A 19,003-nucleotide genomic window follows, 5' to 3' on the forward strand; every position below is an offset into this window, starting at 1 on the left:
CTCAGTAGCTTGAAGCCCAGATTAGATCTCTTTGGGAATAAAAACTCACATTGCCTTGATTGGTAAAAGGCGAGTGATATGATCACTCAACAACCCCAAGGAGGACACCCTCTCATTGTGTATCACTTCAGCATACGTATGGTGTTTATTGGGTAGAGCTGTGTGGAATAAGGAATTTTGTTCATGGAAAATTTTGGGCGGGAGAACAAATTCCAGGGGAAACAGGATAGGATTGGGGTTAAACATTTTAAAAATTTCCATACTTAATTACACGGGGATACAGTAAAACATTTTTCAATGGTGCAAAAGGAAAAGAAAATTTTTTTACAATTCATCTTGCTTCCAGCTTTTCTTCTTTTTTTTTTTGTATCACAATTCGTGGCAGTGATGTTTAGTTTATTTTGATGTCATACTATACTATATATAAATAAAAATGTAAATGTTCATTCATTCATTCATTCATTCATGCATTCATTCATTCATTCAAAAACTTGTGATATCGCTGTGGCCATGTCGGAGTGCTCTGTTTCTTCCTGTCGGGCATCGTGCCTGTATCTGCGGCAGGCACCACTCGGAGCTGTATCATGCCCGTGTCTGCGGCAGGCACCACTCGGAGCAGTATCATGCCCATGTCTGCGGCAGGCACCACTCGTAGCTGTTCATGCCCGTGTCTGCGGCAGGCACCACTCGTAGCTGTTCATGCCCGTGTCTGCGGCAGGCACCACTCCGAGCAGTATCATGCCCGTGTCTGCGGCAGGCACCACTCGGAGCAGTATCACGCCCGTGTCTGCGGCAGGCACCACTCGGAGCAGTATCATGCCCATGTCTGCGGCAGGCACCACTCGTAGCTGTTCATGCCCGTGTCTGCGGCAGGCACCACTCGTAGCTGTTCATGCCCGTGTCTGCGGCAGGCACCACTCGGAGCAGTATCATGCCCGTGTCTGCGGCAGGCACCACTCGGAGCAGTATCATGCCCGTGTCTGCGGCAGGCACCACTCGGAGCAGTATCATGCCCGTGTCTGCGGCAGGCACCACTCGGAGCAGTATCATGCCCGTGTCTGCGGCAGGCACCACTCGGAGCAGTATCATGCCCGTGTCTGCGGCAGGCACCACTCGTAGCTGTTCATGCCCGTGTCTGCGGCAGGCACCACTCGGAGCAGTATCATGCCCGTGTCTGCGGCAGGCACCACTCGGAGCAGTATCATGCCCGTGTCTGCGGCAGGCACCACTCGTAGCTGTTCATGCCCGTGTCTGCGGCAAGCACCACTCGGAGCAGTATCATGCCCGTGTCTGCGGCAGGCACCACTCGGAGCAGTATCATGCCCATGTCTGCGGCAGGCACCACTTGTAGCTGTTCATGCCTGTGTCTGCGGCAGGCACCACTCGGAGCAGTATCATGCCCGTGTCTGCGGCAGGCACCACTCGGAGCAGTATCATGCCCGTGTCTGCGGCAGGCACCACTCGTATCTGTTCATGCCCGTGTCTGCGGCAGGCACCACTCGTAGCTGTTCATGCCCGTGTCTGTGGCAGGCACCACTCGGAGCAGTATCATGCCCGTGTCTGCGGCAGGCACCACTCGGAGCAGTATCATGCCCGTGTCTGCGGCAGGCACCACTCGGAGCAGTATCATGTCCGTGTCTGCGGCAGGCACCACTCGGAGCTGTATCATGCCCGTGTCTGCGGCAGGCACCACTCGGAGCAGTATCATGCCCGTGTCTGCGGCAGGCACCACTCGGAGCTGTATCATGCCCGTGTCTGCGGCAGGCACCACTCGGAGCAGTATCATGCCCGTGTCTGCGGCAGGCACCACTCGTAGCTGTTCATGCCCGTGTCTGCGGCAGGCACCACTCGGAGCAGTATCATGCCCGTGTCTGCGGCAAGCACCACTCGGAGCAGTATCATGCCCGTGTCTGCGGCAGGCACCACTCGGAGCAGTATCATGCCCGTGTCTGCGGCAGGCACCACTCGGAGCAGTATCATGCCCGTGTCTGCGGCAGGCACCACTCGGAGCAGTATCATGCCCGTGTCTGCGGCAGGCACCACTCGGAGCAGTATCATGCCCGTGTCTGCGGCAGGCACCACAAGGAGCAGTATCATGCCCGTGTCTGCGGCAGTCACCACTCGGAGCAGTATCATGCCCGTGTCTGCGGCAGGCACAACTCGTAGCTGTTCATGCCCGTGTCTGCGGCAAGCACCACTCGGAGCAGTATCATGCCCGTGTCTGCGGCAGGCACCACTCGGAGCAGTATCATGCCCGTGTCTGCGGCAGGCACCACTCGTAGCTGTTCATGCCCGTGTCTGCGGCAGGCACCACTCGGAGCAGTATCATGCCCGTGTCTGCGGCAGGCACCACTCGGAGCAGTATCATGCCCGTGTCTGCGGCAGGCACCACTCGGAGCAGTATCATGCCCGTGTCTGCGGCAGGCACCACTCGGAGCATTATCATGCCCGTGTCTGCGGCAGGCACCACTCGGAGCAGTATCATGCCCGTGTCTGCGGCAGGCACCACTCGTAGCTGTTCATGCCCGTGTCTGCGGCAGGCACCACTCGGAGCAGTATCATGCCCGTGTCTGCGGCAGGCACCACTCGTAGCTGTTCATGCTCGTGTCTGCGGCAGGCACCACTCGTAGCTGTTCATGCCCGTGTCTGCGGCAGGCACCACTCGGAGCAGTATCATGCCCGTGTCTGCGGCAGGCACCACTCGTAGCTGTTCATGCCCGTGTCTGCGGCAGGCACCACTCGGAGCAGTATCATGCCCGTGTCTGCGGCAGGCACCACTCGTAGCTGTTCATGCCCGTGTCTGCGGCAGGCACCACTCGGAGCAGTATCATGCCCGTGTCTGCGGCAGGCACCACTCGTAGCTGTTCATGCCCGTGTCTGCGGCAGGCACCACTCGGAGCAGTATCATGCCCGTGTCTGCGGCAGGCACCACTCGTAGCTGTTCATGCGCGTGTCTGCGGCAGGCACCACTCGTAGCTGTTCATGCCCGTGTCTGCGGCATGCACTACTCGGAGCAGTATCATGCCCGTGTCTGCGGCAGGCACTACTCGGAGCTGTATCATGCCCGTGTCTGCGGCAGGCACCACTCGTAGCTGTTCATGCCCGTGTCTGCGGCAGGCACCACTCGGAGCAGTATCATGCCCGTGTCTGCGGCAGGCACCACTCGTAGCTGTTCATGCCCGTGTCTGCGGCAGGCACCACTCGGAGCAGTATCATGCCCGTGTCTGCGGCAGGCACCACTCGTAGCTGTTCATGCCCGTGTCTGCGGCAGGCACCACTCGGAGCAGTATCATGCCCGTGTCTGCGGCAGGCACCACTCGTAGCTGTTCATGCCCGTGTCTGCGGCAGGCACCACTCGGAGCAGTATCATGCCCGTGTCTGCGGCAGGCACCACTCGTAGCTGTTCATGCCCGTGTCTGCGGCAGGCACCACTCGGAGCAGTATCATGCCCGTGTCTGCGGCAGGCACCACTCGTAGCTGTTCATGCCCGTGTCTGCGGCAGGCACCACTCGGAGCAGTATCATGCCCGTGTCTGCGGCAGGCACCACTCGTAGCTGTTCATGCGCGTGTCTGCGGCAGGCACCACTCGTAGCTGTTCATGCCCGTGTCTGCGGCATGCACCACTCGGAGCAGTATCATGCCCGTGTCTGCGGCAGGCACTACTCGGAGCTGTATCATGCCCGTGTCTGTGGCAGGCACCACTCGGAGCTGTATCATGCCCGTGTCTGTGGCAGGCATCACACGGAGCTGTATCGTGCCTTTGTCTCTGCGGCAGGCACCACTCGGAGCTGACGGTGATGTACCCGTCGCTGGAGGCGGTGCTGAGCCGCGCTGAGCAGCTGCGGGAGCCCGAGGCCCAGCAGGAGCCCCGGGAGGACGGCGAGGCGGGCGAGGAGAAGGAGGTGGCGGAGGAGGAGGGGGAGGGCGAAGGCGGCGACGAGGAGGGGAGCGGGTTGTTCCCGGACAGCCTGCGCGGCATCGCTGACAACCCCTTGCACGAGCTCCACGAGCAGGAGCGACGCCTGATCTGGGACCTGCGGTACAGCTGCCTGCGCCACCACCCCACGCTGCTGCCCAAGCTTCTGGACTGCGTCGAGTGGAACGACCACACCCAGGTGACTGCCCCGCTCTCGCGACAATTAGCCCTCTGTGTACGCTAATGTCCTCAGTTTGAAATGTAGTGGGTCACTCTCCAGTAATAAATTTAATAACGCCCAACTACAAAAGAAATGCTTTATTTTCACTACGTTTTTACAGCTCCTTTCAAATACACAATTACAAGCCTCTCTCTCCCTCCAAAAGACAAAGTTCTATATCCTTCCGCGGTCAATATTTGCACTTACTTCCGCCAAATATACACTTCGAAGTAACGTAAGTTTAACAAAAAAAAAATGCAATATTTTAAACCACAAATTCATTTACTCTACCATTATTTAACAGCTCACAATAACTTCTGGCAACCTATAAAGAAATAGTTCCGGCACAATATGGCGGCAGCCTACAGAGATTGTCTCTAAAATAAAGTGAAACGTCACTTGGCCAATCACAGCTAACTAGGTCACACCACAACACTTTCAAACACCTCTTGGCGCCAGCTGGACGACCCTTCCTTACTCCTTCTTCCCAAAACCCGGCTTAAACTTCAATTTATAAATCATCTCTGCCAGAAATCACCAACAGAAACAAAAGAGTTATAGAAAAACATTTAAGGAATGCAGAGACAAATATTTCAACACGAAACATAACTCAAGAATAAATATTTTTTTATCTTCTCATAACCCCACACTAAAGAATCAATGTTAGGGTAGGTCAGTGCCTAACCTCCTTACAGAAAGGGCCTTGTAATTGCCGGCCATCTGAAAGATAAGCCATTGTCTCGTTCGGGACGTGTTTTCTTCTCCACTGAGTGGCTATTACTAGAGACCTGTAAAATTTGCGGATTCGTTTCGCGATAGGATGGAGTCCAAATGCTTTTGACATTATTTTTTGCTTCAGTGATTGGGCCACAGTTTATCTGAAGGACACTTGGGCCAATGAAAAATATTTTAACAGAAGAATAATTGTGAATCACTGATCATTCCAGTCGACAGGTGTTACGAGTCGGTAGCCAATCAGCAGATGTAATTTTGCACGAGTGCATGGAGGATCATAGAGTCTTTCCTTTAGGGATTTGAAATCGCGAATTTTACAGGTCTCTCATGGATTGACAGTACACTTGTACGAGAAAGGCCAACTAATTACGAATTATGGACGCTAAAGTGAAACACTCTTAAGAAAATACCACCTCCTCCTCAGTAAGTTAAGAATATTCACCATTTGACTTATGAATAGCGACAAGATCATACGGAGGATTGCGATAAAACCTAAACAACGCCAAAAAGCGTGTCAGTACACCATACGACACAGAAATCAAAGTTACATAATGCAGTTAAGTAGCATTTTATTATTCGGCTGTCTAACATTACGTAGTGAAAGTCTGATCAATGTGTTTGACATTTAAGAAATGCGACCCAGTATGTAATGAATAACAGAAAATCTTATTAATGTGTGATGTAAAAACTTCACTGCCGTTTTGTGATTTGCCGAGCGTCGTAGCACACAACCAAAAACTCGAAACCTTGTTCAGATTGGGTAAATCAAGGGCCTGTGTTAGTCACCATCTGGCAAGTCGGTGAACAATCTGCACAGATTCCCTTGTCATAACAGGACACACTCGCTGGTGTAAGGGGTGAGTAGGTTGTCGTTTTCTTTGCGACATGCATCATAAGTATTAGCGCCGCGTCTTACCCTCTTTTTTTTTTTTACAGATGCGGGAGAAAAGATACGCAGACACTATTTTAAAACAGTTTTCATTTTCGATAACCGTTACGCATGCAAGAATTACTCACGTGTTTATGTAGTATAGTGTTTAAATACAAGTCTATGTACAGGCTCTTCAAGAAGTACTAACCACACCTGTTTATAGATTGTGACAAAGTGATGTCAGCAGTAACCAGTTTGGCACCCGTTCCGTTAACCAAATTAAAGGCAACATAACATAGTGCCCGCTTAGCAAATGTCCATTAGGCAAGTGTCCGTTAATTGACGACTTAATGTAATTATGTAGTTTTTCATACATATTATACAAAATTGTTTTTATGCTGTAGAAAAATGTTAAATATTGTAAGTGCTGTTTAATGTCACTGAAATTTTTTTGTAGGAGAGAGTTTCCATGCTGCGCACTTCCAGTTAATCCTGTTTTACTTCTCATAGGATTATTTATTCATTTATTTTTTAGTTTAGTTTAGTTTAGTTTTTGAAAATGAAAATGTAGTCAGTAAGATCATCTGTGTACTGTGTATTCTTAGGTTGACCGCCAAATGAGGTTCAGGTCAATGAGCTGACTCTGGGTAACTCGAGGTGAGTTCCTGTGGACCTTAAAAACTGGTTGTGCCCACGTACGTTAGAGCACAGGGAGACGTGACACAGTTTCTGCTCATGGTGACCCTGTAAGTTGCAGCCTCTTTTCCGCATTTTCCTGCGGAAGTTTACGGTGTTTTTGATTGTTCCTGTGTGATTCCTAACACGAAATGGAAGAAGAACCTATTGAAGTCGTGCGTGATCACAAAACTCTTGTGTGACGTAAGCCACGAGATTATTTGATTTTTTGCTGAAGCAAATTCTCTGTGAAATAGTCTTTTTTTCCGTGTAAGGATTTCTTTCTCTGCTTTTTGTTTCATCACTGTGGTGCGACAAACCTTCAGAAAACACACTCTTTAGAATTTTTGATTTTTGAACTCAAATTGGTTAACATAGCAGAAACAATTGTTACCTTCACCGGAGGTCAGTTTCCTGAGTGAACTGCGCGGTGGAGCTTTGATTGTCGCGGGGACTCGCTCTTGCTGTGGAGGATCGGCGTGCGGCAGTTGTGGACCCTGGGCTGAGCGTGTGTGTGTGTGTGCGCGCCAGGTGTGCGAGGTGACGTACCTGCTGCAGAAGTGGCCCAAGCTGCCCGTGGAGAAGGCCCTGGAGCTGCTGGACTACGCCTACGCTGACCAGGAGGTGCGGAGCTTCGCCGTGCGCTGCCTGCACGACGCCAGGTGGGTTCCCCTTCCCCGTCGTCCGCTGCTCAGGCCTGTGCAGATGTCAGGTGGTGGTGGTGGTAGTTGTGGTGGTGGTGGAAGTTATGGTGGTTGTGGTGGTGGTGGTAGTTGTGGTGGTGGTGGAAGTTATGGTGGTTGTGGTGGTGGTGGTAGTTGTGGTGGTGGTGGTGGTGGTAGTTGTGGTGGTGGTGGAAGTTATGGTGGTTGTGGTGGTGGTGGTAGTTGTGGTGGTGGTGGAAGTTATGGTGGTGGAAGTTATGGTGGTTGTGGTGGCGGTGGTAGTTGTGGTGGTGGTGGTGGTGGTGGTAGTTGTGGTGGTGGTGGAAGTTATGGTGGTTGTGGTGGTGGTGGTAGTTGTGGTGGTGGTGGTGGTAGTTGTGGTGGTGGTGGTGGTGGTAGTTGTGGTGGTGGTGGAAGTTATGGTGGTTGTGGTGGTGGTGGTAGTTGTGGTGGTGGTGGAAGTTATGGTGGTGGTGGTGGTAGTTGTGGTGGTGGTGGTGGTGGTGGTAGTTGTGGTGGTGGTGGAAGTTATGGTGGTTGTGGTGGTGGTGGTAGTTGTGGTGGTGGTGGAAGTTATGGTGGTTGTGGTGGTGGTGGTAGTTGTGGTGGTGGTGGTAGTTGTGGTGGTGGTGGTGGTGGAAGTTATGGTGGTTGTGGTGGTGGTGGTAGTTGTGGTGGTGGTGGAAGTTATGGTGGTTGTGGTGGTGGTGGTAGTTGTGGTGGTGGTGGTGGTGGTAGTTGTGGTGGTGGTGGAAGTTATGGTGGTTGTGGTGGTGGTGGTAGTTGTGGTGGTGGTGGTGGTGGTAGTTGTGGTGGTGGTGGAAGTTATGGTGGTTGTGGTGGTGGTGGTAGTTGTGGTGGTGGTGGAAGTTATGGTGGTTGTGGTGGTGGTGGTAGTTGTGGTGGTGGTGGTAGTTGTGGTGGTGGTGGAAGTTATGGTGGTTGTGGTGGTGGTGGTAGTTGTGGTGGTGGTGGAAGTTATGGTGGTTGTGGTGGTGGTGGTAGTTGTGGTGGTGGTGGTGGTGGTGGTAGTTGTGGTGGTGGTGGTGGTGGTAGTTGTGGTGGTGGTGGAAGTTGTGGTGGTGGTGGTAGTTGTGGTGGTGGTGGAAGTTATGGTGGTTGTGGTGGTGGTGGTAGTTGTGGTGGTGGTGGAAGTTATGGTGGTTGTGGTGGTGGTGGTAGTTGTGGTGGTGGTGGTGGTGGTGGTAGTTGTGGTGGTGGTGGAAGTTATGGTGGTTGTGGTGGTGGTGGTAGTTGTGGTGGTGGTGGTAGTGGTAGTTGTGGTGGTGGTGGTGGTGGTAGTTGTGGTGGTGGTGGTGGTGGTGGTAGTTGTGGTGGTGGTGGAAGTTATGGTGGTTGTGGTGGTGGTGGTAGTTGTGGTGGTGGTGGAAGTTATGGTGGTTGTGGTGGTGGTGGTAGTTGTGGTGGTGGTGGAAGTTATGGTGGTTGTGGTGGTGGTGGTAGTTGTGGTGGTGGTGGTGGTGGTGGTAGTTGTGGTGGTGGAAGTTATGGTGGTTGTGGTAGTGGTGGTAGTTGTGGTGGTGGTGGTAGTTGTGGTGGTGGTGGAAGTTATGGTGGTTGTGGTGGTGGTGGTAGTTGTGGTGGTGGTGGTGGTGGTGGTAGTTGTGGTGGTGGTGGAAGTTATGGTGGTTGTGGTGGTGGTGGTAGTTGTGGTGGTGGTGGAAGTTATGGTGGTTGTGGTGGTGGTGGTAGTTGTGGTGGTGGTGGTGGTGGTGGTAGTTGTGGTGGTGGTGGAAGTTATGGTGGTTGTGGTGGTGGTGGTAGTTGTGGTGGTGGTGGTGGTGGTGGTAGTTGTGGTGGTGGTGGAAGTTATGGTGGTTGTGGTGGTGGTGGTAGTTGTGGTGGTGGTGGAAGTTATGGTGGTTGTGGTGGTAGTGGTGGTGGTGGTGGTGGTAGTTGTGGTGGTGGTGGTAGTTGTGGTGGTGGTGGAAGTTATGGTGGTTGTGGTGGTGGTGGTAGTTGTGGTGGTGGTGGAAGTTATGGTGGTTGTGGTGGTGGTGGTAGTTGTGGTGGTGGTGGAAGTTATGGTGGTTGTGGTGGTGGTGGTAGTTGTGGTGGTGGTGGTAGTTGTGGTGGTGGTGGTGGTGGTGGTAGTTGTGGTGGTGGTGGAAGTTATGGTGGTTGTGGTGGTGGTGGTAGTGGTAGTTGTGGTGGTGGTGGTGGTGGTAGTTGTGGTGGTGGTGGAAGTTATGGTGGTTGTGGTGGTGGTGGTAGTTGTGGTGGTGGTGGAAGTTATGGTGGTTGTGGTGGTGGTGGTAGTTGTGGTGGTGGTGGAAGTTATGGTGGTTGTGGTGGTGGTGGTAGTGGTAGTTGTGGTGGTGGTGGTGGTGGTAGTTGTGGTGGTGGTGGAAGTTATGGTGGTTGTGGTGGTGGTGGTAGTTGTGGTGGTGGTGGAAGTTATGGTGGTTGTGGTGGTGGTGGTAGTTGTGGTGGTGGTGGAAGTTATGGTGGTTGTGGTGGTGGTGGTGGTAGTTGTGGTGGTGGTGGTGGTGGTAGTTGTGGTGGTGGAAGTTATGGTGGTTGTGGTGGTGGTGGTAGTTGTGGTGGTGGTGGAAGTTATGGTGGTGGTGGTGGTAGTTGTGGTGGTGGTAGTTGTGGTGGTGGTGGAAGTTATGGTGGTTGTGGTGGTGGTGGTAGTTGTGGTGGTGGTGGTAGTTGTGGTGGTGGTGGAAGTTATGGTGGTTGTGGTGGTAGTTGTGGTGGTGGTGGAAGTTATGGTGGTTGTGGTGGTGGTGGATGTTGTGGTGGTGGTGGAAGTTATGGTGGTTGTGGTGGTAGTTGTGGTGGTGGTTGTGGTTGTTGTTTTATGTATATTATTTTTTATTTTAAAGTTCTACTCACACTCAAGTATCAAAATTAGGGATGGTCCAATAAAATTCCTGAAATACCATCAGATCCTTACAATCCCAAGGATTCGATATTCAAGGCATAAGATTCAAAGGAAAATATTAAAGGAAATAAAGAAAATTAAAAAATTCAACACCGATATTCTCTGAAGTTTAACTACGTCAAATTATTTTTTCTTCATCCTGTACTGATACCATTACTCAAGATATTGCATTTCTAACATGTAATTATATAAATAAGATTACAATATATATTGATTCTGGAAACTTTATTTTTTGGAACAACCATTTAAAAGGTAGAATTTTTAGACACCGTTGTTTGTATTTCTCATCTATTGTATATTATTTTATTTTTGACCATTGATACCTAGTTTTGGATTCCAGGGGTGTATTCGAGGTTGTACTTTGAGATTCGAATTCGAGATCGGCTTCGAGAAAATCGGTATCCAACCCCATTACTAATTATAATTTTATTTTTTATTTATTTATTTAAATTTGTTACATGCCCACCGGCAGTCTTGAGACTTAGAGGTGGGCACGACACAAACCAAGTACGACACAAAACAAGTAAAAACAAACACTATCGCAATAAAGAATAAATAGAGACAGCACGGGATAAACACGAAACATGAAAACAGGAATGATATAAACACCAAAAGGACAAGATAATGTGACACATTACTTAGCGAAAAGTTGATTACATAATTATCAAACCTCAGTGAACACATTTACCATACACAAAATAAACAGAAAAATGAATAGTACAAAAATATAACATGTGACTAGAGGACACGTTAAGATGATAAATTTTTTAGTTCAGACAATTGATTATTATTGTGATTCCTAACTGATCTAACTAGCTAATGTTATTGAATGTGAATGTGAAATTGAAATTTTTTGGAGTGGAAGAATTTTTTCTGTCAGTAGGTGTAGCGACGGTTCTGAAACCACGTGCGTCGCCACCAGGACCCGGAGGAGCAGACGGTGACGGTCGATGGTTGATGGTGTTTGTTCCAGCGACGACGAGGTGCTGCTGTTCCTGCTGCAGCTGGTGCAGGCGGTCAAGCACGAGTCCTACCTGTCGTGCGACCTGGTCGAGTTCCTGCTCAAGCGCGCCCTAAACAACCAGAAGATCGGCCACTACCTCTTCTGGCACCTCAGGTGGGCACCTTGCCGCCCGATCTCCGCGATCCCCCGGACCCCCCCGGGGGATCCCTGCTGGTGTTTGGGCGTGGCGCCGGAATGTGCGGTGGTCTGGGTGTTTGAATTTGGCGCCACCGATCGCGAGTGCGCGCGCCACTGTGGCGGCCGTCGTGTTCGGCAGTGCCGTCTTGTGAATAGTTCCCGTCTGTCTTTTGCCGTTTCCTCCGCCGTTGCTGGGTGTCGTGCAGCTAAACTATCAGTTTCAATTCAGTTTTTTGTGAACAGCTGGTATTACAGCATTTAGAATTCGGTTTGAATAATTTTACATTCGACTCTGCCTTTCTCACCGAACAATTTTCTTAGTTATTCGTTATGGATGGATAACGTGAAGGACTACGGAAGTTCAGATTTCTTAGCTGTAACAGCTGCCTGTAAAATTCCCGTGTAATATTTACAGAAAAACATTTTCAACGTTACCTTTTTCATAGTCGTATCATTGCAATCCATGATATTTGACTTTAAGATCACTAATGTCTGTCAGCCATCTTCCACAAGAAATAACAGTCTGAGACATCTCACAAAAATAAAAATTTTTTACTGTATTTTTCTATTAATTTTTCGTGGACTCCTGTGGAATATAAAGAAAAAAATTTTTCACTATATGTTCAGAAAAATATTTGCAAGCTAGTAGGGCCAGTGCGGATTACATGTTTACATGCTGCGCTAGAGGTTATTTTATTCGTTTCATTAATAGTATTTAATATAATATGGTATTTTATTTATAAAGACCAAATATTCACACGTAGTAAGAAATATATTTGGTTCAAAAAGTTAAACAACAATAAATATTTTTCTTCTGGGAACTATGAGCATACATAAAATCAGGCTTATAGTGTACTCTACAAATTTCCTAACTCTTTACCTGTGAAGTGACACTTGTAACGCCCGTAGCGATCATGCACCCATTAATTTATTTTCAGCTGGGACCTTGCCACAACCCCTTAGGCCTTAGCCAGTTCATTCTTGGGAAGTCTCTGTACAGGGTTTCTACAGGTCAGGAAAGTCCCGAAAGTCAGGGAAAAGTAATGAAACTGAAGAACTGGTCGCGAAAGTCACAATAAAATCCCTAAATAAGCAGCAGCAGTTCTGGTAAATTATGAAACTTTAATTACCAGCATTCTTCTGCAACCTCACATTTTTGTTTTTTGCCGCTTCACTTCAGTTTATAGTCACATGTGGACTTAATCTCTTAAAATATTTTAGCAAAATTTTTGTATTACATTTGCTCATGTTTAGATTTTGTTGTATATTTAAATTTGAAGATCACTTTTTAATAAAAAAAAACTTTTAGAAAATATTTGTTAAAAGGTTATAAAAAATTATGTGCATGGAGTCCACCACATGCGACAGAAGCGAAATTATTAAGTATGGATAGAGATAAACTTTTTTTTTTTTTTAAATGAACGAGAGATAATAATTGAGGATAGTAACAATGCGGTAATGTTGTCAAATGATAAAATGCCTTTTCCTGAGCACTGTATGCTCGCATCCATTCAGGGCTCTTTTTGGCGACTCTTTTGGCGATTTATTCCTTAATAGCCTTTGATAATACCTCTTATCTGCTTCAGTCGTTTTATTATTTTTAGGCATGATAAATAAAATTAAACAACAAAAAAAAAACACTCCAATTGAACATAAATTACACTTTCAAAGTCTTATCTCGCAAGTCTTTAAGTTCTTTTTACATTTCAGCTCACAGTGTTCACGTACCAAAAATAAATTACACTTTTAAAGCTAAACTCTTGAAGTCTGTACGTCTTTTTTACATTTTCAATCACATCACTTCACATAAAAGTGAATGATACTTATAAAGTTAATTGCACAAATCGATAACTTTTATAAACGAATAAATAAATTGTAGATACTTAAAATTAAAATAAATATAGAGCATAATTAGTTAGTCGTTAGGAAAACTGAAAAGTAGACCAACACAAGAGTGTTACAAGAATTCCGTAGCGACACTCGTGTGTAATTTCTACCTCTCCTCTGCCGTCTCCCCTTCCGGTCGTTACAACTAGCATATAGCATGCTACGCTACTTGCTGTCTTCCCATTCGACCGCCAGTGCATGCGTTGGAGTGGCGTCGTCGCTGGCGCTCTCTCCTCCTCTACCGGTTCCCCCACCATGTACCTAACTATTCCCCTCATGCGATAGGAATTTTCGTAGATCTCGTAAATTGTAGCAGCAGGAGTTAATGTAAAGGTCATTAAAACCCTGTGCTTAAAATCGTCCTGGGGATTTTCTCATATTTTTACTTTCATCCTTCCACACGCCAATTATTCCAAAGAGAGTGTGTTTTCTGAAGGTTTGTCACACCACAGTGATGAAACAAAAAGGCAGAGAAAAAAATCCTTACATGTAAAAAAATACCATTTCACAGGGAATTCGCTTTGTAGCAAATAAATCTAATGATCACGTGGCTTGCGTCAACACAGGAGTTTTGCGATCACGCGCGACTTCGATAGGTTCTTCTTCCGTTTCGTGTTGGGGAACACGCAGGAACGATCAAAGACACCGTAAACTCCCGCACGAAACAGGTTAGCATGGGTGAGCACTTCTAGGTTGGCTGGATCGAGAACTCCCAGGCAGGGTCACCACGGGCAGAAGCTGTGCCGCAGGTCGGAGATGCAGGTGGCGTCGGTGTCGGTGCGGTTCGGCCTGATGCTGGAGGCGTACTGCCGCGGCTGCCAGGAGCACATGCGGGCGCTGCAGCGCCAGGCCACCTGCCTGGAGAAGCTGAAGGAGGCCAGCAAGGCGGTGCGGCTGGTCAGGGACAAGGACAAGGCCCGCGCCGCCCTGCAGAAGCTGCTCACCGAGGAGCACTACAAGGAGTCCTTCTCCAAGTTCGTCAACCCGCTGGACCCGTCCTTCCGCTGCACGCAAGTCTGGTCAGTGCCTCCGTGGTCCTTTCCAACTGCCGGCACCCCGAGTTGGGCTGCTGGACGTGTGCCGGCCATGATTTGCAACTAGCGCATCCTAGTACCGTACTGGTCCGAAAATAGGCCTACATTTTTTGCCAGTTTTGTCAACCTTGAAATCTAGAGTCGGCCTATAATGGGGCACTAGCCAAAATAGTAGAGATGGGATTTTCGAATCTTGGATTTGTCGAATATACTGAATCCTAGGGATTCGAGGATTAGTAGGATCCGAGGTGGGATTCAAGGTGGGTTTTTAAGAGTTTTAGGTAGTAATTGAAAATTGTAGTGCTCGGCAAAGTTTGAAAATTTCGAACCGAACCGATCCGAACCCTTACGTTAAGTTCGGTTCGGTTCGAAACCTCTTAAAATATATTTGAAGAACCGAACGTTCATTTTAAAAAAAAAATTACGTTTTTCTAATTTTCTAACCCCCATTTGAGACCATTCACAAAACAGCACAACAAAATTCTATTACTTGTAATATTCCGACTTTTATCGCATGATCTTCGCCTCAACAGTATCAAGCGCAGAGACAAAATAATAAAAATAAAAATTATTAATCGTCGCATAACTCGCATAGCATTTTTTCATATAGGCGCGCTTTGTTTTTTGTTTACTTTAGAGAATTTTGTGTGCATTTCTCGTACGACGTAGTATTAATTATTGTACAAATGCCAAAGGTATTGTATATTATACCTTTAACTATAGTGTGTGTACGAGAAGTGTTGTAAAATCACCAAAGATTGCGTACCCCATACGTTAAACTAAAGCGCATGTACTTCGGCAAGAAGGGGTAGAAGGGGTCGGCCTATTTTCGAGGTTGGCCTATTTTTGGACCAATAGCCCTGAAAGCTTCAGGCTTTCCTCTCCAGATATCAGAGATGCTGCCGACGCGCGGGATGGCGGGATGTAAACGTTGGCTGAGACTCGGGCGTCATCGGAAATAAATACACAATGGAGGAAGCGAATAGCTATTGAGGAAAGAGCCAAATATTGTTTCGATTATCAATCACGTTATTAATTTGTTGCATTGCTAATTCGTTGCGTTTTATTCAATGCTACAGTAGTGCCTTTGCCGTTGTGCACGCATAGTAATAAAAAAGTCATAAAATAAGAGTTTATGGAAATATGGCACGGTTAATCTACAAAATGTTTAACCTGCACCCGAACAATCGAGAGTCTACTGTATGACACTTAAATGTTTCATAACACTTAATTCACCTAAACAGTTTATTGTGGCTGATACATAAAGCTCTTTGATGATATAATAAATTGCAATAAGCATTTCTAACCATTCAAAACAATAATAATAAATCTACCAGTAATTGTGTGTTTGAAAAATGTACCTGTGCTGAGATGTAAAACTGAGTTCCTAATAACGGTAAAAGATCAAAAAAGTAAAAAAAAAAAAAAAATCAGTCTATTTAGTACAGTCAAACCTCTATCTATCGTTTTTCAGGGGACCAACAAAAAAATTCAGTAGATGCGGACATTCAATAGATGTGGACTTCACTCTAAGAGTTTTTAAAAAATAATATTTCAACCTCAAAATTAGTTTCAGAAATATGTCAGTTACTTGTCATTAAAGTTAAATCAGTTGAAAAATAAATAAAAATGGAAGTATTTTACTTAATTCAATTAACACTTGCAAAAAAAAAAAAAAAAAAAAAAGCACAATAAATCTACATGGAAATTAAAGTCGTTTTCAATATCCTGAAGTCTGAAATATGTTTACTCATGTCATCAAATGTAGAGCTGTACTGAAGAAGCCGATTTTGCCAATATTTAATTGAATCGGCATTTCTGCCGACTTCCGATACGCTTGTTAATTTTCGGCCGATATTACTGAAAAACGAGAGAGACTGCCATAACCTATAAATCCACGAGTACCCTTTTCAGTTTTCGTAGTAGTACTGCATTCTTTCAGATCGCATTATTTCTTCGCTACATGTGCCAAACGTGCATATAAAAATTTAACATCCTTTTTTTCAATAATGTTCTTTAATTTTAATATGTCACAAATAAATACATCACCGTCACGGTAAATAGACGTCTCGGTTGTTACGGTAACTGTAGTGCAAATGTGGTAGCTATCGTGCTTCTGTAGTAATTATGGTATCGACAAAGAATCTTTAGTTCTTTTTATGGTAATTATCTTAGGATAACAATTGGGTTTGTACTGTAGTTATGGTACATCATCCATATTTCTTCGTAAGTTGTTCATTTGTCTTTTCTTCATATTTACGTGCTCCATTACTTGGCTGCAGATTTAAGGTGATATTTACTACTGTATACTATCGTTACTGTTTTTATAACGGTTTCTTTCTAAGAAATGGTTATTTCTGCAAAATCTTTATGGTTAAACGATCATTATTATAATTTATAGTGACGAGACCACATATTTTGAACGATAAATGCGGACAAAACGATAATTCGAACATCGGTACAAGCGGACTTTTTTAACCTTAGTTGTATGGCAATTTTGCCGGGACTGTAGAAAGTATACGATAAACACGGACAATCAATACATGTGAGTTCGATAGATAGAGGTTTGACTGTATATCAGTTTGTTACAACTTTCATGCTAAATATGTTACTATCCTCGAGGTTAGTATATTAAAGGAAATCAATTGTATTTTGTGTTAAATTTTTAATTAAAAATGGTGAATATGTTGTGCTTTCAGTAGCGTTTTGGTGCTTTATGGTGTATAAACTTGCATTTCGGTGTTAAATGGTATATTGACATTCTTTTCGGTTATTTCGGTTTTATCGCAATTCACCATATAATCTTGTCCCTAGTTACCGTGTTTCATCGCATAATCGTCTCATATTTTATACTAAAATCAAGTTAGAAAAGTAGGGGTGCTACGTTTATGCGGGGAAAAAATTTTTTGTTAGGTAAAGTTATTCATAACAAAACCCATTCATGGAAAGTACGTTTATTTTAAAAAAAGTGGAGTATACAAGAGCACGCCAAGCAATTTATATTAATAAGTAATGCAACAAAAACCTTTCTTCAACTTTAAATAGAAAAACAAAATCTGTACCCGAACTTGAGCCACTTGAATCTGTGACGTGAACTAACGCATAACTATTGTCGTAGTACACACCACAAAAGAGTGCTATTAAATGTAATTGACTTGGCACTCGACAGATAGTGCGTGTTGCATGCAATCGGCGAGATATTGATATTAGACTACGTGTGCGCGCTCTATACGGGAAGCAACATAACCAAACATGAATGATGCCAACTAGCGCTGGCTACATTTTTATAAGCGGTACACTGCGGTGACACAGACGAACAAATAAAGGTTATAACGTTTAAAAACGTCTTTTAAATTAAATTTACACATCAGATAACTTGGTATTTCCGTTAATTAAATAAAATTAAATAAGTAAGTGGTAATGTCCGAATAAATAATATATTTCTACTTTAAAATACATTGTTTTATACGGAAGAGATACCAACACAAAGTGCTCTGAATCTAATAGCGGGACCAAAAACATCATGCTACGTTTACACTAGAGTTTATTATCATCCAAATTTTGACGCCCTAAAATATGGGTTGGACAATCATGCGTGTGCGACGATTATGCCCATGCGACGATTATGCGATAAACCAGGGTATTATACTGCAATACTTACTCTCAAAATACGTTCTGGAAATTATTTTCTTCCCGCAATTAATGTCGCATGTACAATGAAAAAACTGGTTTTTATATATATAAAACTTCTTCAAGATGTTCTTGTACAGTACAATTTCCCGTCAGATACATTTAAATGTTTTGGTTCCACCATTTTCTACATAAGATGTATCATTTATGTTATTATTTCTTGTGTTACAGTTCCCCAAAAACTTTTTTTTTTTTTTGTAAAAGTTTTTTTTTAATATTGAAATCCTTTATATGTTACGAAATATTGTTTACTTATTTAAAAGAATCTAAGTGTTTCAATACAATTAGTTTTTTTTTTGTTTTTTTGTTTTTCTTTTATGCCGTTATGCCGTGGGTATCTATTCAGTGCAGTACAGATAGTAAAGAAAATATCTGTTTATAAAGAGTTAGTATCATTAAAATTATTTTTCAGATATATTTATGCTTCATCAAGACATGATTTTCTGATAGTAAATAGTAATAAAAAAAAAGAATGATAAAGTAGGGAGGTAGTTTTACAACTCTGAAAATTATAAATAATGTGCAAATTACTGTTAATAAAAGACTCTTTATGAAACTGTGGGACTCAGTTTACAATTTTGAGTTTTTCAATTATGTTATTAGTTATTAATGTCATGTATGAATTTTTTTCCATCTCAGGCAGCTGTTTAAGTAATTTTAATTGTGCCCTTATACTTTCTGTATTATTTATACTAATGTAGTCTTTTCCTAAAAGTTTGCTGTCGATTGCTTCTCACATAGTTTAAACAACATACAAGAACTACTAAAATATGTTAAGGAAAAAACATGACAGAAGTAATATAGTGTTACAGAAATAATTTTACTGTCATATACGTATAGTTTTATTTTGTGTAATATTTAATGCTTGATGTTTAATATCAAATGGTTTGTTTTGGTTTATTAGTGCTAATGTAACTAAAATGGTTAGCTATGTAATTTTCATTAACATAGTAAAATTTCATAAAAATTCTTAGAAAAACCTTTAATAAAAAATGGAAAAGGAACGTGGAATTTTGTTTTGGCAAACAGTGGCTATCCGGATACAGGAAATGAGGTTTTGTGTGGGAATTAGAACATTTTCTCAATTAACACGTTTTTTTTTTTCCCTTTGTTCTCCCGTGAAAGTATTTGTTCCAATAATACTGTTCGAGCACATACCTACATCAACATTCGAACAAATCGCCACGATGGTGCGTAACTGTCCGTTCGGTCCGAAGATCGCAGCACTGTCCCGAGGTCCCAACAGGTGGTGCAAGAA

At 44.9% G+C, this 19,003-nt stretch overlaps 1 protein-coding gene across 2 annotated transcripts in view; it reads left to right on the forward strand.

The window, feature by feature from the left end:
• The window catches only part of LOC134538834 (phosphatidylinositol 4,5-bisphosphate 3-kinase catalytic subunit delta isoform), an 83,273-nt gene that overhangs the window by 25,391 nt on the left and 38,879 nt on the right, over positions 1-19,003 (forward strand). For both annotated transcript variants that reach the window (XM_063380362.1, XM_063380363.1), the window contains exons 8-11: positions 3,776-4,115; positions 6,949-7,079; positions 10,967-11,110; positions 13,771-14,040. In XM_063380362.1, coding sequence (XP_063236432.1) covers positions 3,776-4,115; positions 6,949-7,079; positions 10,967-11,110; positions 13,771-14,040 — 885 coding nt within the window. The remainder of the gene's footprint in view (positions 1-3,775; positions 4,116-6,948; positions 7,080-10,966; positions 11,111-13,770; positions 14,041-19,003) is intronic.

The sequence above is a fragment of the Bacillus rossius genome, chromosome 14 (genome assembly GCF_032445375.1).
Source record: "Bacillus rossius redtenbacheri isolate Brsri chromosome 14, Brsri_v3, whole genome shotgun sequence".
NCBI lineage: Eukaryota > Metazoa > Arthropoda > Insecta > Phasmatodea > Bacillidae > Bacillus > Bacillus rossius.